The 22,005-nt window shown below is 38.8% G+C and overlaps 1 protein-coding gene across 1 annotated transcript in view; it reads left to right on the top strand.

Annotated features, from left to right (window-relative positions):
• The window catches only part of LOC126248830 (inositol 1,4,5-trisphosphate receptor), a 367,806-nt gene that overhangs the window by 90,814 nt on the left and 254,987 nt on the right, over positions 1–22,005 (top strand). The window contains exons 12-15 of the mRNA XM_049950243.1: positions 3,968–4,269; positions 14,060–14,183; positions 18,830–19,005; positions 21,182–21,337. Coding sequence (XP_049806200.1) covers positions 3,968–4,269; positions 14,060–14,183; positions 18,830–19,005; positions 21,182–21,337 — 758 coding nt within the window. The remainder of the gene's footprint in view (positions 1–3,967; positions 4,270–14,059; positions 14,184–18,829; positions 19,006–21,181; positions 21,338–22,005) is intronic.

Genomic DNA, 22,005 nt, shown 5'->3' with positions numbered 1-22,005 from the left:
CACTGCCCAAGTACATTCTGTATATGACAGAATGAGTTCATGCAACATAGAGATATTTGGCAAGAACAGATGAGGAACTTTTGGACATTTTCTATCAGCTGAACAGCAGAATTCACCAAGACGAGTGGGACAAGATTGACATCACCATTCGCAGGAGCATACAGAACAAACTTGAGTGCTGCTCTGAGTGACAGGAGAAAAAGTTTGTAAGATGCCGGGAGCAGGTTGACAAGGCAATTCCCAACATGTCACGCACACCGGTCAAACTCACTGATTGACAATTGACCAAAGAGGAACAGTCTGTTCTTCTAAAAGGAGTTAATTTCGCTACTGTCCCGAGAACTATACCTATGAAGGACATCATCGCCAATACTGAAGCAGCCATTTGGATCTAGAGCTGAGGAAATATGCACTGAAGCAGACAGGAGACTGCGTCTAGAAAAACTATCAGCTTGCAACGTGAAGAAAGAAGTGTACAAGATATCAAGGGTCTTAAAGCTGACCAGAATGTATTGGTATTGTCTGCCGAACAGGGAAATGTGACCATCGTAATAAAGATCAAAGACTATGAGCAGAAGATTCGGTCAGCTTTGATGTTGTTTCTTTGTTTACCTAAGTGCCACCCTTTGATTCCCTGGAGCCCATTGGTTCCATTTCCCTGCAAGATATGACCAAGCTCTTTCATGCGCATCTCCACATGAGCTATTTCATGTGGAATGTCATCATCTACGAACAGGTGGAAGGCATCGCCATGGGCAGTCCTCTTGGTCCAAAAACTTCTTCATGGAACATTCTGAAGCACAAGCACTGGACTTGACACCTTGTAAACCTAAGGTGTGGTACAGATATGTCGATGGTACCTTCGCTGTGTCGAACTATGGTGAGGAACAGCTTAGTGTCTTCCGCAGACACTTGAACAGCCTCCATGCTAATATAAAATTTACCATGGAGCTAGAAAAGGACAAACAGCTACTCTTTCTAGATGTGCTGGTCACAAGGGATGGTGAAAACCTGGGACACAGCGCATTTCGAAAACTGACACACACTGCACAAACTGTCGAATCTCCACGCAAGCCAGAAACGAGGCAGTATTAATACGCTCGTAGTGTGAGCAAGACAAATATGTGAACCGGTGCAACTCAGATGTGAGATACAACACCAGTTACATAAGAAGTCACAAACAGTCATACAGTCTTAGTGAAGTGACACATCGGAAAAAGAAATGTTGGGTATGACCTTTCTGCCATACATTCCCAGAGTGACAGAGAGAATCAACTATATATTTCGCAAACTTGGCGTAAAGACTATTTATAAGCCAACAAAGAAGATCAAAGAGTGTCTCAGATTGACACAGGAGAAAAGGGACCCAAGTGCCGGTAATATACCACATACTGTATACATGCGGAAAACTGTCAGGAGTAGTGGATGATCAATAAATACTAGGGTCACAAAGCATAAGCGCATTGCAGCTTGGCGCAGGTGGAGGAATCTACCACGGAAGAGCATGTGCTGTGTGAGACCGATCACATAACAGAGTTTGCCAACACTGAAGTTCTTGCTGTAGAGAAGAGCTATCACATGTGCTTGTTCAGAGAAGCTACAGAAACACACAAACGTGAAAGTAGCTTCAACAAGAAAGAAGAAAGCCCCAAGGTGAATGGATCCTGGATTTCTGTGTTGTAGCGAACGACCATTGCAGGTAGCAAGAGGAGAACCTTGGAAAAGCCCTTGGACGTTGGTGTGCCAGGTGCATATAATTCTGTGGCTATGAGCTTGATTCCAGTCCATCATCAGCAATGGAGGGTGAAGTTTTGATGATGCCAGCCACTTGTGCTAGCAAAAAGTCAGAAAAATTATCAAACAAATGTTGGGCAAAAAACTCGAGACAGAAGCCAACAGGCAATTTGTCAAAAATTACTGATTTCCTAAAACTTTTTGAGGTTAGTTATAGTTATTAGCAAACTCGAAAATAGAGTTAGTTTTTGATAATTGTAGATAAGAGATACTTCTCTTTAAGGGAAAACTAAATGAGACACAATATTTATGTTAGAATATTTGCTTCAGTAACTAAATCACAAAAGCCGATTTAGTACAAATTACATTATGCACACAACCAGTAACTTCCAAAAATTCTCAAAAATACACATTTATTTGTATTGATATACAATGAAATTCAGGTTGATCTGTTGTTTGGCAGTAACTTTGAATCTCAAATGCTGATTTATTATGAAATAAGTTGTTCGAGTAACACTCATACTGGTAACTTAATGAAAATAAAGTTTTGTAAGCATCTGAAAATTTTCAAATGTAACCTATTTCTCATGTAATTGTACAATGAAAATAAAGAATGATCATTGTGAACAATCATTGTTTGTACCAACAAGTTTTTTGGCATCTTGTAGTACTTTTTGTATTCATATTCAGAATGAATAATGTTTGGTGACATATTTGAGAAACACAGTGATCAAAATCTAACTTTAACAAAAAATCAGTCATGAACTCAAAAAAGATTTTTTTTGGTGACCAGTTTCAGTCTTCAATCTTCAGACCCGTTTCAGTCTTCAGCACAGTGGTGATTTCCCTTGGTCTCAAGATGATCTTTCAAGATGGAAACAGTCACTTTTTGAAGTCAAGGCTGATTATTTTATTAAAATTTGTATTTAAAGTTGTTAACATTTAATTATAAGTAACAGATTGCTCACTGCAGACAAAATAATAAAGTGTTTGTATCCCCTCTATACAGAAATGGAATTTATCTGGTTAATGCTTTATGATGGGAGGTGTTCAAATGGAGAAATATTACAGTCATCTCTGAACAAAAGCTTAAAAAATCCTTTATCTTTCCAGACTGCTATGTGCTTAAGAAACTCCTGAATTATTCTACCCAGCAGGTACACATTCTAATGCCACAATGAAAAAGAATGTTTTTGTAATGTTCAGGCACAAAATATGGAGGGCTATTTATATGTCTGCAGAATGTTTAAGAAGTTAAAATGCAAAAATGAGGAGGAGGCTAACAGAACAGACTCTGAAATTTCAGATGGTGGAAAACATTATGGTTGAATTTATGTTGGACTACCTGCAACCTACTAGTTGGTTGTAATTAAAGAACAGCTATTCATAGAGTAGTGGGCTGTAGTTATCATATGGTAGCGAAACATGGTAGGTGTTCTGATATATTAATGTGGAACCAGTTTACACTGGAAAAAAATTAGTTCCAATTTCAGTCTCCTGGTTCAAATGCAAGAAAGATGTATAGAAATGTTTGCATATGTAATGGATTAGGAATGGGATGTAGGCAAAGAAGGCCAAACCAGTGAAAAAAGGCATAATGTTGATGTTATTATTAACCGCTGTTTATACAATTTGTTCAGTATGAACACCGGAGACATTGGCGATATGCTATACAATGCAAGATTTGCAACTGGTGCCCAAAATTGAAATAATTTTTATCCAGCCTAAATCAGTTCCGCATTGAACCCATTAGGATATCTACCAAGTTTCACTGCCATACGATAACTACAGCCCACACTGGACCTCTGTGAGTAGCAGTACTTTAATTATAACCTCTTGTATCCTCTGTTAAGTCTGTTTTATACTGGTTTTGGACACTAGATTCACAATGAGAGTATTAACAGTGTTGACGGCAATGCTGTGTACTACATTTTTTCTTCATACAGGGAGGTCATATTCCATTTCGGAATATCAGTATTAAAAATTTGACACAGGCATTATTCTCTATGATAATATGATGTGTAAATATTTTCACTGCTGTTGATAAAATTTTTCATTTGACTGCCTGCAGCATATAATTTCAAATCTTATTAACTTACAGTACGAAGGAAGTGTCTGCTAAAACATTGTCACATAAGCTACTGAAAGTTGACAAGCTCTATTTTGTAAAAATTGTGTTGGTATATCTTTACAATTGTGCCTGATTTTCTGTGTGTACTGTTATCTTTTACAGGAGTATATAGCCAAACATTTTGGTTTTATGCAGAAACAAATTGGTTATGATATTTTGGCTGAAGATACAATTACAGCTTTGTTGCACAATAATAGAAAATTGCTGGAAAAACACATTACTGCAGCAGAAATTGAGACATTTGTTGGACTGGTGAGAAAGAACATGCACAATTGGGAATCACGTTTCTTGGATTATTTGTCAGATTTATGCATATCAAACAAGAAAGCTATTCCAGTAACACAGGAACTGATATGCAAAAGTGTTCTGAGTCCAAAAAACTCAGATATTCTCATTGAAACAAGGTTAGGCCTTCCACATCATCGACAAATAACAAGCATTGACTTAAAACTAACCCCTCATAGTAGTTATTGAACCACCTTATTGCATGGGGTTACATTGTTTAACAGAAAGTCTTATACAGAAGAAGACAGTACTATGTTTCTTTGAAAGGAAGACTGAAGTTGTAACATTCCCCTGGTGGAGTGTGATGGTGTAAATGGAGACACTAAAACTAATTCATTGATTCATTTATCAACAGTTCAAATATTTATTTCGCATTTTGCCTGGCCAAGTGCGAATGAGTCACATCTGCACCAGTCATTTAAGTTAACCTGATAAAACATCATATACAGTGAAAATTGTTTAACACAAAAAAATCAGTTAATGCGAAATAATACTACAGTTGCAACAAAATCCCATATGACATAATACTTTGTTTTTCTTTTAACACTAAACAAAAATTATTTAACAAGTTTAATCTTGGATGAACAAATCTGTCGGCCTTCAGCTGTCATGATGCCACTCAGATTTATTAACTTTCCTTTTTGTTTGACCAAAAAAGTAAACAATTGTTGTTGTTGCTCCTGCTATGCTAATGTTTCTCTTTCGGTACTGGTGTCATTGAAACATTTCATTCAGCTTTCTGATTTAATGATGAATATGTCAGACTTAATTAATTGTCTGTCAAAAAATTGAGGTCCAAATAAAAAATGGTAAAAAGTGTGGCACTGTAACAAAAATTAAAAACTGGAATCAAATTATGACAGTGTTGGAGTGCAGTGTGTTTGAGCCAGAGAAAAAGTTTATGACAACAGCTAAACACACAGATGCAGACTGAGCTGCTTGTTGGGTTGAAACAAATGAGGTCTCAGTACGGTAGGATGTAATTTGCAGGGGTCTGAAAATATACGTAGATGATACTGAACAATTTTCTGAAAATTTTATGCTGAAAAGGACACTGCAAAAAAAAAAAAAAAAAAAAAAAAAAAAAAAAAAAAAAAAACTATGTACAGTCTTTCAGAGCATGGTATATGCCTATAAAATTAATTGAGTAAAATTTGGTTGGATCAAAAATGTAATATTGGTCTCTTCCCCCTCCATTTTGTGTTAAATGCTTTTCACTGTAAAGTGAGTTGGGTTCCTTATTTTGACTTATTTCACAGGATCAGTTACGGGAGAAGACATTAGGGAGAGTTCATATATTCTCATTCTGTCCATTCCCCAATCTCCCCCCCCCCCCCCCCCCCCCCCTCTCGTACAGTTGAAGACTGAAGGCTGATAGCCTGCATCTGCACCACTAATCATCATTGAAAGCTTTGCTGCAGATTTCTGATACATTAGGTTTCTATATTTCATATGAAGTTTGCAGTTAATAATTCATAATGCCAAAGAAAATTATATATTCAGCTTTAATTCATCTGCTACTAAGATTTTATCGAGAAACATAGTACTTTTATTTTATGATGCAGTTGTAATTATTGAGTGAAATGTCACACCTGTGATTGTACTTAGTATTCCCTTTAATTGATGTATAGAGTTTGTATTTGCTAAATAGTGTAGATTTTAACATCTTGTGTAGATGTTTTAGAATGCATTCAGTTTTGAAAAATACCCTGAATACTTGCATGTTACCTCTTATTGGATGTATACTCTGCCATTAAATGATTTTTGTAAGAAATAGTTCATTCAGAATAGGGGTCTCCAGAATATTTATTTGATTTTAAATCAACTTGCATTTCAACTTTTTTTTTGTTGTTTTGTGTTATTTGACAGTTATAATTGAAGTGTCATGGAATGTATTACTTCAATACAACTATAGGAATAGTCATAGAATATTAGCATGATATATGTAATTAAAAGAATATTGTACTTTCTCTTCCAGAAATGCAGCATTATAGCAGTTTAATTGCTTTTTTGTAAGCTTGGCCTTAGTTAACTAATCCAACTTACTACTAACAATTATGATCTAGATTTCCCTGTTAAGCAATGCCTGGTAATTGTCGTTACTTGTCATTACAGTTCTGTCGCTCTTTGCATTTCATTTCTCCATAGCAGTGTTCTGCAGATAAAGTGAAATATTATTTCCAAATTACATGATAGAAATATTATTTCTGTTTGCCTCTTGACCTCTGCTGGGGCTCAGCTAGTAATGGCTGTAAACATAAAGTCTGTACTTATTTCAGTGAGTATGGCGGGCATAACAATTGTCATACATTACAGAGAACAGTAATCTCGGCTTAATGTCCTGAATCTTGAGGAAGGTGCTAACCTCTATAAAGAAATCTCAGTGTCACGGTGTGCCATGTCCTGAGGGGGTGGGCAGTTGATGAGGCAGAGCATTTGTTGGCAGGCAATATTTAGGACATCTGCCACATGCTAGTTGGCCATTAAAATAGCAACACTATGAAGGTGGCATCCAGTAAGTGCCAGTTAGCACATTGTGCATTACATGCTTGGATGTGCAAGAGTGTTACACTGCAGCTGAACAAAGTAGGTAGGAGTTACACCATCTTCATTCTGTGTAGAAGGAAAGATTATAGACAGTGAGTTTCTCATTCAGAAATCATAGGTTAATGTTGTTTGTTTGTTAACAAAGTGAAGTTGTGCCTCTTGTAAGAACTAGAAAGATCTAGCGGCACATATTATAATTTGGCTGCTGTAGCCTCTGAAGACTGAGGTTTATCGTTCTGTGTTATTGCTGCTGGCTTTGCTCGGGAATAGAAATCGATGGGTGCAGGAGGGCCATACTCGATACCATGCTGGACCTCGACAGTCTCTCGTGACTAGTGTCTGAGAGGACAGGCATATTTTTGCGTCAGCTGTGTAGTAACATTCAGCCATATCATGTACTTCAAGTCAGGAAATTGACTCGTTTGCACCGAGTAAGTATCCACACAGACAGTGCTACCACATCTAGAATGTCACAGATTGTGGGCATGACAACCATAATTGAGGTTTCCCTCGACACGGCAATGGAGCAGTGGAGAGAGACGTGGTGCATCTTACGATGCTGGAGACGAGAATGGCACTTCATCATCTTATAGGATGAGTCTGGTTCTGTGTATGACGCCATGGTGAATGTATTCATATGTGAAGGCTCTGTGGAGAATGAACGTTGCTAGGTCGTATTCGTCATTGTCATACGGGTCAAGTACCTGTTGTGAGGTTTTTGGGGGTGCCATTGGGTACAAAAGACCACCTCTGGTTCACATAGCTGGTGATTTGCAGAGCAGCCATTATGTTTCTGACGTGACACATTAAGGCATGTAGCTACATCTTACCTCCAACGTCCCGCTGACATTACATTTTGACAGTGTAATTCGGTACTATCATTGCCTGTTCTTTCTCGACGTACCTGGACACGAATGGTTTTTGACCGATGTCCTGAGCTACAAGTTCTCAAGATTTTTCACAAGTTGAAATCGACCTATTCAGTTGCTGATGGACTGATATGCTACCACTCAACAGCCACTATGATTGATGAAGTTTGGCATGGAATTGAAGCATCATCAAATGGTGTACCTGTATTTTTCATACAAGCCCAGTTCAACTCGTTGCCCAGCTGGGTTAGGGCCACTGTTGCTGACTCTGTGTACTAAATTTCTCACCTTTTATACCCTCATATTACCTGCAAATTTAGTCATATATTCCCACATATACATCTACAGCCATACTCCACAATCCACTGTACGGTGCATGGCAGAGGGTATCCTGTACCACAACTAGTAGATTCCTTTCCTGTTCCACTCACAGATAAAGTGAGGGAAAAATAACTGTCTATATGCCTCAGTATGAGCCCTAATTTCTTGTATTTATCTTCTTGGTCCTTGGGCAAAATGTATGTTGGTGGGAGTAGGATCATTCTACAGTCAACTTCAAATGCTGGTTCTCTCAACTTTCTCAGTAGTGTTCTTCGAAATGAATGTCTTCTGCCCTCCAGGGATTCCCACTTGAGCTCCCGAAGCGTATCTGTAACACTTGAGTGCTGATCGAACCTTCTGGCAATAAATCTAGGAGCTCATCTCTGAATTGCTTTGATGTCTCGTTTCAATCTGACCTGGTGCAGATATCAAACACCAAAGCAATACTCAAGAATAGGTCACATTAGTGTCCTATATGCCATCTGCTTTACAGATGAACTACACTTTCCTAAAATTCTCTCGATAAACCTAAATCAACCATTTGCCTTCCCTACCACGATCCTCACATGCTTGTTCCATTTCATATAGCTTCACAGTGTTATGCCCAGATATTTAAACAATGTGACTGTGTCAAGCAGTACATTACTAATGTTGTATTCAAACATTATGTGTGTGTTTTTCCTACTCATCTGCATTAACTTACATTTTTGTACATTAAAAACCAGCTGTCATTCATCACACCAACTAGAAATTTTATCAAGGTCGTCTTGTATCAACCTACAGTCACGTATCTTCAACACCTTCCTATACACCACAGCATCATCATTGAACAACTGCAGATTGCTGCCCATCCTGTGTACCAGGTCATTTACGAAGTGCTATCCAAAATTTTCGGGACTGGTGCTGCTATCTGTTGAAAACCTTACGTTTGGACTAACGGTCACCATCACCCTCGAAGTAGTTTCCATCCGCACGTACACACCGGTCCCAGCGCTTCTGCCACTGGTCAAATGTTTCCTCGAAGTCCTGTTCTTTTAGGGTGTTTATCACCATCAGCGATGCTTCTTGAATCCTCTCTAGAGTGTCGAACGATGGCTTTTCAACTTGAGTTTCAGTTTTTGGAATAGTGGGAAGTCGCAAGATGCCAAATCTAGTGAGTACGGTTGGTGGAGTACAACTGCCATGTTGTTTTTTGCCAAAAAGTTCCTGGTGAGCAAGGACATGTGACAGGACACATTGTCATGATGCAGCAGCCAGTTCCCTTGACGCCAAGGTTTGGGCCATCATCACTGCACGTTTTCACGGAGTCGTCGCAAAATGTCACAGTAGTACACAGAATTCACTGTTTGGTTGGGTGGGATGAATTTTTTGTGCACAATTCCCTTGGTATCAAAGAAAATGATGATCATGCTCTTCACTTTGCTCTTCTCCTGTCTCGCTTTTTTGGGTCTTAGAGAGCCTGGCCTCTTCCACTGGGATGATTATTGCTTTGTCTCTGGGTCATAACCGTAAATCCAGCTCTCTTGACTGGTGATAACCCGTGACAAGAAGGTTGGATCATCAGATGCAGTCTGATGAAGGTCTGTGCACACTTCAACACACTGTGCCTTCTGATCGTCAGTCAAGATCCTTGGCACAAATTTTGCGGCAACACGATGCGTGCCCAATTTATCACTCAACATTCGTTGACATGTCCCATAACCTATAACCACTTCATCGTCAAGGTCTTGAATGGTTCAACATCAATCCGCTTGAACCAGTTGTTGAAGTTTGGCAACAGTGTCTGGCGTTGTGCGGCTAACGGGCCTTCCAGTGTGAGCATCATCTTCGACGTCTGTATGGCCGGCCCTGAACCGAGCATGCCACTCAAACACATGTGTACGGCTCATGCTCTGTCCCCCAAACACTTGCTGAATCATTGCGAGGGTCTCCATAGCATTTTTCTCAAGATTCGCACAGAATTTGATGCACACGTGCTGTTCTGTTCGCGGATCCATCGTTAAATTGCCACACGCCAAGCACAGAGTATTACAGAAATCGCTGTGGACATGCAGCACGTCCTCCGAGCTGAATGCCACTCCACTCATTGACTCATCAGATATGCAGCTCTCTCCACCTAGCGGTGCAAAGATCTACTACTACTACTTTCCAGATGGCAGCACCAGTCCCGAAAAGTATGGATTCCACCTCGTATGTATATAGAAAATAGCAATGGTCCTATCACACTTCCCATTCTTTGCTCTCCTTCCTGGTGTAGCTGTTTAAATGGCCCGCCGTGTGTTAGCCTTGCTCAGACGTGTATGGCTTTGCGTGGCAACATGTATTACCCTTGATGCCAGAGAAACACTGTAGGATGCACTAATTGAAATAAAACAAACTCCCATTGGAGATTATGGACCAGTGTACAACCAGCTGAGGGAATGAAGGAAGACTGTTCTTGAAAACAGTTATCTTCAAATGTTATTTCTCATTGTAGCAGGACATGACAAATGCTATAGAATGTATTTCCACGTAGTAGAGAGAGATGGTGAGTGTCATCTTTTTACACCCAGTAAGGAGTAGATGAGCTTACAGGGAATATGAAATCTTGAAGGTTTCCAAAGTGGAACCCTGTCAGGTGAAACAAATGTTAAGTCTTAATAGCTAAACCACCACTCACATTGTGGTGACTACACACAACACCCTTAAGATTAGCAAGCATATGGTAACACACAGAGGTATTATGCATATTCATGTATCTGAACTGAAAGATAAATGGGAAGAAAAAGGATTTTTAGATGTGCACAGTATCGTAGAGAGAGTAAACAGAATTGGTGAAAAGAAACAGCAGCATTCATTCTTACCTTCGACACTTTAACTTCAGCTGGGTACATTGAAGTGTGCTCTGTCTTGGAGTATAGCCCTGTATTCCAAATACCATATGTTGTTATAGCAGTGAAACATTCATACTTGCTGCAAATGCATACAGAGACAAAGCAACCTACAGAAAATGTGGATGGTCCTCCCCTCTAGTTGGTCTAAATATTGCTGGTATCCATCCAGTGCGGGCTAAAGACTGATGTATTTGTTGAGCAGTGAAGGGGGGAGGAAATCGGGGATCATAGTTCACTAAATGAGGATCATTTGGTGAAGAAAGGAAGGTATTTAAAGCAATGCAATTTTCAATTGTTTGCTATTTAATTTGCATCAAAAACATTAACTCAGAAGAATAAGTATAGCAAATTTGATGTTTAACACAAGGGTGTAATAAGTTTCACCTTTGTCGTTCATGAGGCCCTGCACTAGTTTAAACTGTGCTGAGCTATGCAACTTGCAACATTCGACACTCGGGCGCTGCATAGCTCTGACTAGTGAGGAGGTAACCCCAGTAGTCAGGTAGTGTGAAATGGTGCATTGACACCACCGAGCATTTGGTGATGGAGGAGTGAGGTGCATACACACATGTATAACCACCTGATGGATAGGTGACTGTGATCTCTTTAAAGTGATGTTGGTGAGATCTGTTTGATTACAAAGAGCCTGCCAATAACCACATGAATTATGACCCTGATAAGATGCAGAAATAGCTTGGTTTCCCCAAAGAAAAAGAATTGAAGAGATGATTGTTCATATAGAAAACTGGACTGTGAAATCAAATAGAGCATTTGCAGTATAATTGTGCAATTTAATTTCCACTTGTTCTTGCTTCACTCATTTACTTATATATTTCCTTCATACATAAGAATTGGCTTTTAACTTTTTCCTGATGTAAACCCTACTATCTTTAAACGTTCCCATCTGAGAAACCACCACCGTATTTCTGTTTGTATTACTGTTAACATAACCAGCAGAAATGAAGAACTGCCTCTTACAGATATATTCACGGGCTCAGACAGCAAATACAGAAGTACACAAAGCTGACCACCAGCCAATATGGATGTGAACAGGAATGAGTAATGTTCGCAGTATTTGTGTAGTAGTGGGCTGCCTACAACATGAAAGTTATGGAGCATACTTTATGAACACTGCACAGGGTGCCCTTTTTACTCGAGGCTTTAGCCAGTTTGGAATTATGCAGGACACTGAGTTGCACTCCTAGTGACATTTGTAAACATTCATTTTATTCTATTTTAGAGACATCAATAGCTTCACTTTAGATCAGGATATTCCAGCTAGAGTACCCATCCGCAGTCAGTGGTTAGAAAATGCTGATGTGCAGGCAGTTACGGTGCCAGTTACTTGCAGGCTGAGATGGGCAAACAACTATCTTGTGTGCAGGCACATGACAATGTGACTAATGACTTTATGACAACATAACAAATACAGTTATAAAAGGATGCATTCAACAGAAAATTCAGCCTTTGTAACAAATACCTTCAGTTTCTTATGTTTATGAAACATGACGTTTCCCAGCTAAAATTAATGCCTGTGATACAGAGTGGTATATGGTCTTGAGAGGACTGCCTTGAATTAGGATTGATCAAATGCATAAGTATCTCATATGCTCCAATTCTGTGAATGCTCTATACATTCTCACCAAGAGTTACCCAACAGAGAAAGTTGTCCAGCATATTCAGGACACCCTACTCCATTTTAAGCCAGAACATCATGTGCATCTGGGAAACTGAGAGGTTGAAAGTACAAAAAAATAAATTAAGGATAGTTAAACAGACAATCTGGGGAATCTTCTACGAAAACAAACACCTCAACAATATTACACACGAGGCATTGCTGCCTAACATATGACTGCCTTCTGTGGTGAAAGAAACCACTTGTTTGTGGAGCTTGTCTGTACCAGATTCTGTGTGCATTTTTTAAAACTAATTGCATTTTTTATGCTGGTAAGAGGCTGTCCTTAGATTTGACAGGGAACCCGCAATCTATTTTGGATGATGGTGAGGTGTGACACAAATTTTAAAGTCCCTTGTGTGTCAGGAGCCCTTACTAAACTGATATGGAGGACATTTATTTTTTCTCTGCCTCGTGATGACTGGGTGTTGTGTGATGTCCTTAGGTTAGTTAGGTTTAGGTAGTTCTAAGTTCTAGGGGACTGATGACCATAGATGTTAAGTCCCATAGTGCTCAGAGCCATTTGAGCCATTTGACATTTATTTGTTACAGAGTGGGACACTCATCTGTTATTTTGTCAGTAGGTAGCCAACAACAGTCTGACTTGGTTTGGTAGCAGGTATTTTCTTTATAGCAGGCAAATTATTATTTACAACTGCTTCATGTTTTTAGCATATTGTCTTTTAAAGGTCCATGTAATGAATACTTTACCACATCTCTGATTATTTTGTACAAGGATATTGATGACAGATTGTTAAGCACCCTCAAAATAATAAACAATCTGTTTTATTCTTTCAGTGTTTCAGTGAATAAAATTTCTTGCGCCTAAATTCAGGTAATTTCGATCCCTTACTATTACAATTATGATTGTACTATTAATTGATTCTTTCTTATGTGATGATGTACTAATTTCCGATGGTGTAGCATACTTTTTGCAACATTTTATACCATCAAAAGATACAGTGACTTTGTCATATGCAACATTATAAATAATTTCAGTATCATTATGTGAGTATGACTTTAATAAACAGTTATTGATAACTAGTTTTTTGTGTGTTATTGCTACATAATGTGTGTTTGCTGCCATTCATTATAATATTGCTCCATCCATCACAGTCTGTGACCACATTGATAGGTAATGTTTCCACGTTTCAGATTACAGTTGCTTTCTTTATCTAACAAGTAAATATTATTGTAAGCTCAATTTTTTTATTTGACTGGCATTTCTTACTTTATGTTTCTTATTGTGAAACCCTCCATAGGTATGTGCCTTTTAATTGTTCTCTTACCTCCCACCGGTTTAATTTGAAAAGCACTTACAATCATGTGTATCGTACTGTGTACAATATGTTGTGTCGTTTTAACCATAACCTGTTTCAGAATTAAAATTTAATCAGACTGTGTGTGTGTGTGTGTGTGGGGGGGGTCTTTGTATTTTGTCATTGAAAAAATCATTGTGAAATTCTATAGTCTTGCTGTAATCCTGATTAAAAACTGAAATATATGTACAACCAGTTTTTCATGTGAATGCTAATGTGTAATTCGTTACTTGGAAAATTATTTTTCGTTGGTGTGGTTAAGATCCTCACAATTTAATAACTTCCATTTATATACTTGACTACAGAATGATGAAAACCCATTTGGAAGTTGAAGATAGGAGCATCCTTGATGAATCAGAGGGAGAAGTTGAACCAATGGTCACTATTGAAGAAGAGGAGGACGTGTTATTACTGTGGAACAATAGACAGGTACATAGATGATAAATTTTGTGTTTGACGCATTACTTCATTCAACACTTTGTGTAAAGTATTGTTAGGCTTTCTGCGCCTTTAACCTAAACTGTTGAGCATTCTTGTCAGTTTCTCTCCAATTAACGTTGGAATTTGTATACAATTGTGATTAGAAATTATTCTTACCATTGTTCTTTCATAGTATTCAGGCTGTTCTAACCATTTATGGTTATTATTCGTAAAAACAAATATTGTAGTTGTAATGCTTTTGGATTAAAGGAGACCATACACTCTACGGCAGAAGCATTGAGTTGTCTATAAGCGCACACAAAAGAAAGAACACGTTCTGGATTACAGAGTTATCCTTTGACCTGCTAGAGTAAAGTACACACACACACACACACACACACACACACACACACACACACACACACATGCACACGCGCACATGCACGTGCCCCTACATGGTGCTTGCTCAACAAACAGTGACAATGCTGTATTTCATGGGGTGGACTGGTTGTGGTAGGGGTAGTGTGAGATGGGGTGGGCAGAGGGAGATGGTCTGGGGGCGGTGAGTAGCAGCTCGGAGGGAGGAAATTGATTTGGTGCCTAGGAATGTAAGAGGTAGGGGTGGCAGTTGTATGGGCATGTAATACACAATTTTAGAGGCAGGTGGAGAGTGATACATGCTGAAGGTCATATGGAGACACGAATTGGGTGGGAGTGACAAGATGCAGGAAGGGGAAACTGTTGAGTGGAGAGTGTAGGGACAGGTCATTAGCTGAGATTGAGGCCAGGATGATTGTGGGAGTGGAGGATGTGTTGTAAGGATAACTCCCATCCTTGTAGTTCTGAGAAGCCGGTGTTGGAGGGAAGCATTCAAATGGACCAGGTTGTGAAGCAGCCATTGAAATTGAGCATGTTGTGTTGAGCTGCATGCTGTGCCAACGGGTGATCAACTTTATTCTTGGCAACATTTTGGTGGTGGCCATTCGTCATGGTGTACAGCTGGTTGTTAGTTGTACCAAAGTTTAAAGCTGTGCAGTGTGGAACACCTCCTAAAGTGGTGTTCCATTCCCCACCCATCCTAAACAACATATTAGTCCATCCCTATAACAGTCATGTTCCCAACCTCTTGCCACAGGGATCATGTCCCCGTGGAAGGCCAAGGAGCAAAATCTGCCCAGTTCACCCACTCAACATCTCCTCCTCCACTCCTGTCACAGGATTGTTCTATGCCATCAGAGGCTGGACCACCAGTGAGAGCTGCCATGTCATATACCAGCTCAGCTACAAACACTGCACAGCTTTTAATGTTGGTATGACTAACAACCAGTGTCCACCATGATGAATTGCCAAGAACAAAGTTGACCACCCTGTGGCACAACATGCTCAACTTCAATGGTTGGTTTACAACCCAGGCCATCTGGGTTCTTCCCTCTACCACCAGCTCCTCAGAAATGCACAGATGGGAGTTATCGTTACAACACAGCCTCATTTCCCATAATTGTCCAGGCCTCAATTTCAGGTAACCCACTTTCACCGTACCCTCCACTTAACAGTTTCCCTTTCCTCTGTTCTGTCACTCCCTCCTATTTTATGTCTCCATGGTGCCCTCAGCGTCCGTCGCTCCCCACCAGCCACTACAATTGTGTATTACGTGTGTAGCTCATATACCTGCCACTGCTATCCACACCACAACCAGTCCACCGGCGGAAACACAACCATTGGCACTATCAGTCCAGCTGGCACCATGCAGAGGTATAGTGTGTGTGTGTGTGTGTGTGTAAATCATTTTTTTATTCTAGCTCGTCAAAGGAAAACTCCGAAAGTTGCAAGTTTCCTTTCTTTTGTGTTTACCAGTTGACAGCTCAGCACGTCTTCAGTCGGTCTCCTTTAATCTAGTATTTACATTCTACAAGAACTTTCCTACATTTATTTTAGTTGTAATATTTATTCTTGTTTCCTTATATTTGTGTTGTTCCTATTGTGGTCTTCAGTTCGAAGATTGATTTGATGTAGCTCTACATGCTACTCTATCCTATGAAAGCCGCTTCATCTCTGAATAACTGCTGCAACCTACATCCTTCTGAATCTGCTTTCTGTATTCATCTCTTGATCTCCCTCTGTGACTCTGCCCCCCCCCCCCCCCCCAAACCCACACACACACACACACACACACACACATTTCCCTCCAGTGCAAAATTGGTGATCCCTTGATGATGTCTCAGAATGTGTCCTATCAACTGATCCCTTCATCTAGTCAAGTTGTGCCACTTATTTCTTTTCTCCCCAGTTATATTCAGTACCTCCTCTGTAGTTAAGCGATCTGCCCATCTAATCTTCAGCATTCTTCTGCAGCACTACATTTCAAAAGTTTCTATTCTTGTGTTGTCTGAACTGCTTATTGTGCATATTTCACTTCCGTATATGGCAACACTCCAGACAAATACCGTCAGAAAAGATTTCCTAACACTTAAATCTGTATGTGATGTTAACATATTTCTTTTCTTCAGACCACTTTTCTTGCCAGTGCCAGTCTACATTTTATATCCTCTCTACTTCGGCCATCATCAGTCATTTTGCTCCCCACACAGCAAAACTCATTTCCTACCTTCATTGCCTCGTTAGCTATTCTTATCATCTTATATCCTCCTTTCATGACACTGTCCCTTCCGTTTAACAGCTCTTCCAAGTCCATTGAAGTCTCTGACAGAATTATATTGTCAGTGGCAAACCACAAAGTTTTTATATCTTCAAGTACCTACTGCAATTTTTCCTTTGGTTTCCTTTCCTGCTTGCTCAATTTACAGATTGAATAACATTGGTTATAGGTTACAACCCTGTCTCACTCCCTTCTCAACCACTGTGCCCCTTTCATGTTCTTCATCTCTTATAACTGCAGTCTGGTTTATGTACAAGTTGTAAAGCCTTTCACTCCATGTATTTTACAACTGCTACATAAAAATTTCAGAGGGAGTATTCCAGTAAGCATTGTCAAAAGATTTCTCCAAGTCTATAGATGCTATAACCACAGGTTTGCCTTTCCTTGACCTATCATGTGAAGTAAGTCATAGGGTTAGTATCATTTCGCACGTTCCTACATTTCTCTGGAATTCAAACTTATGTTCCACGAGGTCGGCTTCTACCAGTTTTTCCATTCTTCTGTAAAGAATTCCTGTTAGTATTTTGCAACCATGACCTAATAGTTCAGTAAAATTAACACCTGTTAGCACCTGCTTTCTTTGGAATTGGAATTATTAAATTCTTCTTAAAGTCTGAGGTATTTCGCCTGTCTCATACTTCTTGCACACCAGATGGAAGAGTTTTGTTGTGGCTGTCTCTCCCAAGGCTATCAATGGGTCCGACAGAATCTCGTCTACTCCAGGGGACTTGTTTCAACTTAGGCCTTTCCTTTTCTATAATGTTGCCTTCAAGTTTATGTCCTTTGTATAGACCCTCTATATACTCCTTCCACCTTTCAGCTTTCCTTTATTATTAGACATAAAAATTACATATCTACAGTTATTTTTCTCATCCATGTGTAATAGTTTCAAAGCTATGTTTTCAATGTTCTGTTGTAATATATTTTCGAAAGGGAGACTGAAATTTCATTGAAAGTTGTAGAAGCAGAATCCATTGTCTGTACTTATACCTAACATGAATCACATGCATGGTAAATTGTGTAAGGCCTTCCTCAGTCTTTAATGAAGCTCTTTGTTGCTCTTAGTTATCCCTGAATAATTTATTTACTTTGCATCTTTTTAAAACTAATGCAAAATATTTACAGATGATTCTGCATCATATCTCTAATTTTATAATGACTCATGGAGTGTACACATGCCATATATAAATAATAAGAGCTCTCTTACTGTTACATTATTTATTGAACTGCAGCTTCTTTGAGCCATACATGTAAGGTTGCTTTATTATTATTAACCTAGTGAGGTGGCTGTTGCCTGGTACACTGGACTTTGCCCATGGGAGCAGCATGATTCCAATCCCAGTTTGAGCTTCCAGATTGAAATATTTGTGCAGTTTCCTCCTAAATCTCTAAAGCAAGTGTTAATGTTGTCCCTTTGGTAATTACCCTTTCAATTTCCTACTCCCATCCATATTCAAATGAGCAAGTGTATTATCTCTAATACACACATTAAACTCTGATTTCCATTCCTTCTAATATTCTTTAGAGAATTGCACAAAGAGTGTAACTTCAATCTCTTATTAATAATGCACTAGAGGCTATGTTGGCTTCTGTAGGTGAGACTATTTTTTGTCCAAGAAATATTGTTGGGCACATCCATGTTAATTCATTGCTCGTGTATCATGAAGTGTGGCTATGATTCAGTTTTAAGCTTGGTATTTAGAAAATGACACTTCCATTTTGTGGCTGGAAGAGTGTCCTTTCTTGTTTTACTCATTAGGTAAAATTAGAGTACAGTCTTTCGTGCTCTGCAAAATAAACTGATTACATAAACCAAATTAACAAGGACAGTTCTGTTTCATTAGAGTGTCAAATTCATGTATGTTGTTACAAGTGAACAGTGATTAATTTGAGCAAGAGTGTATACATACTTGTTTTTCAAACTTTATGTGCAACTACTGTGTGTATGTCTCATTTTTACTATTGTTCTCTGTCTCATCATTGTCATCGCTTGTTGCAGAAATCAATGTCCGTTTCTGAACTGTCACGTGGAGCGAAGCTTGGAAAATGGGAAGATCAAGCAATATTGGATTATTACAGACACCAGCTGAATTTGTTTTCTAACATGTGCCTAAACAGACAGTATTTAGCATTAAACAATCTTTCTCCTCATCTCGACATTGATTTAATACTCAAGTGAGTATTCAACACTCAGTTACTTGCATCATCATAGATAAACTCGTGCACCTTCAGTGAAGTGATGTCATATAGTGTTACACTATTATCAACATTAAACAACAACTTAACAGCCAGGAATGCTTTGCTCAGCTTATCTGTGGGAATACGCCATTCTGAAGCATAATCACATTCAAGTGCAAGAAAACTGATATAACTACCTAGACAGAAGCACCCAAAGATAGGCTCACAGCACGGGCACACACAAGAAGGACTGGAAACATTGCTAGCTTTTGGACGAATCCTTAAAAAAACCACACACACACACACACACACACACACACACACACACACACACACACACACACACACACACACGAACAAACTTTCTTTACCATATTTACTTTCAGTATAATTTTGATATGCTAATCATATTTTACATACAGCAGTGTAAGTGTATAACTGAAAGTGCTCCAGACATTAAGTACATAGCAAACTCATTTTTCATTGTAAACTCTGTGAATTAATTGGATTTGGTTACTTAATTTGAAAGTCTTGTAATATGTATTAGCTGCAATGGAAAGGCAACCAGTCCATTATCCAGCTATGATGTGAAACTATAATATATGAAAGAATCAGAAATTTTAACTATAGTAATTTCTTTAAAATAGCTTATTAAAGACCGCAGAGCAAATACAACAACTGAATCTGATGGCATTTGTTTCATTTAGTAGTACAAAAAGTGAAACTATGTTTAGCTTAATCTACCAATATGTAAAAATATTTTTTTGCAAGTTGTAAAACGTGACATAAAATTTGACAATCTGCTTCCCAACTACATGACTGTCAAATGGCCATCTGAAAATATTGTGCACATATCTACAAAACAGACTACTCAGGAAGTGTTTGATGATAATGGCTATGATGTGGTGGCAGAAAGCTCCTGTCACTTGACTAGCTGAAGTGTTAATTGCTGTGGTCTTCAGTCCAAAGAGTAGTTTGATGCAGCTCTACACACTACTCTATCCAGTGCAGGCCTCATCGTCTCTGAATAAATGCTGCAACCTACATCCATTTGAACCTGCTTACTGTATTCATCTCTTGCTCTTGCTCTTGGTCTACAATTTGTACTCCCTCTCACACTTCCCACCAGTACTAAATTCAGGGCTAAATTGATGATTCCTTGATGACTCAGAATGTGTCTTTATCAGCCAGTCCTCCTTTCAGTCAAGTTGGGTCAAAAAAATTCTATAACACTTCTCTCCCCAGTTGTTTGCGGTGTCTCCTCGTAAGTTACATGATCTACCACTCTACTTTTCAGCATTCTTGTGTAGCACTTCGTTTCAAAACTTATGGTCTCTTCATGTCTGAATGACTATTATCTGTGTTTCACTTTCATACAAGGCAACACTCCAATCAAACACCATCAGAAAAGACTCCCTAACGCTTACATTTATAAAAGATTCCTCTTTTTCATATATGTTTTTCTTGTTATTGCCAATCTGCATTTCCTATTTTCTCTGTTATTTTGCTACCCAAATAGCAAAACTCATCTACTACTTTCAGCGTCTCATTTCATAACTTAATTCCCTCCACATTGCCTGAGCTAATTCAGCTACTTTTCAACATCCATGTTTTACTTTTATTGTTGTTCACTTCTACTTTTCAACACAGGTCCATTCTGTTCAACATCTCTTCAAAGTCCTTAGGTGCCTCAGACAAAAGTACAATGTGATCAGCAAACTTCAAAAGGTTTCATTTCTTGTCCCTGAACTTTAATTCCTGTTCCAGATTTCTCCTTGGTTTTCTTCACAGCTTGTTAAATGTACATATTAAATAACATTGGAGATTTGGCTACAACCCTACCTCACTCCCTTCTCAATCACTGCTTCCCTTTCACGTTCTTCAACTCTTATAACTCCCATGCTATCTTTTAAATTTTAAAGAGTGTACTCCAGTCAAAATTGTCAAAAGTTATTTTCTAAATCTATGAAAGCTATAAATGTAGATCTATCTTTCTTCACCTACCTTCTGAGATAAGTCATAGGTGCAGTATTGCCTTCCATATTCCTACAATACCCCTGAACCCAAATTGATCCTCCCCAAGGTTGTATTCTAACAGTATTTCCATTATTCTCTGTCATAAACTATTTTGTCATCTTGTCTTTTGTGATGTGAGCAGAATATTTTGTTTCAGGTGCATGGCAGATGAAAGAGTGCCTTATGATTTAAGAGCCTCATTTTGTCGGTTGATGCTTCATCTTCATGTTGACCGCGATCCTCAGGAGCCTGTAACACCTGTGAAATATGCAAGACTGTGGTCGGAGATACCTTCCAAAATGACTATTCAGGAGTATGTATTTTATTGCTAATTTAGGTTAGAGAGTAATTTTTCTTTTTTACTTGAAGATTTGTGTATAAATTTTGATTGTGTAAGTCTTTCTTTCACTATCAAAGATAAGTCTGTGTATTTCCACAAATTTACTGTGGTAGTATATAGATGTTATTGTGTTGCATGGTAATGTATAACATATTTGATACTAAGAGTTGTGGATGGGTATTTTGGTGTTGGATTCTTCTCCTGAATTTGCACTTGCAAAAATTGGAGCTCAAATACATATGTATCTTCCATCCATTAGATTTTTCTATAGTGACTGTCAGTCGCAACACTTAAAAGTCTGTATTACGACTGTTGTTGATGTCTGCTTAGTTATAGACTTAGGGACAAAGTAAAACTGAATGTTGGATCGAAGTTCTAATCCAGATCTTTAGTTTCATTGAGGGAAAAAGAAAAATAGTGTGAATAATTGAAGGCTGATGAATGGGAGAGGCTAGCGAAGCTTAAGCCCAGGGTGATTACTGAACTGAAGAATGTATTGGAGGGATAGCTGCCACCTTCACAGTTGAGAAAAGCTGATGTTGGTAGGATTCAAATGGCATGGCTTGTGAAACAGTGCAATGATGTACCACTGGGTGAGCAACCGTGACATGGACACACATTGTGTGTTCATTCATTTGGGT

Source organism: Schistocerca nitens, chromosome 3 (assembly GCF_023898315.1).
Source record: "Schistocerca nitens isolate TAMUIC-IGC-003100 chromosome 3, iqSchNite1.1, whole genome shotgun sequence".
NCBI lineage: Eukaryota > Metazoa > Arthropoda > Insecta > Orthoptera > Acrididae > Schistocerca > Schistocerca nitens.
The sequence above is the reverse complement of the archived record's forward strand: the minus strand, read 5'-3'. Positions and strand labels throughout refer to the sequence as shown.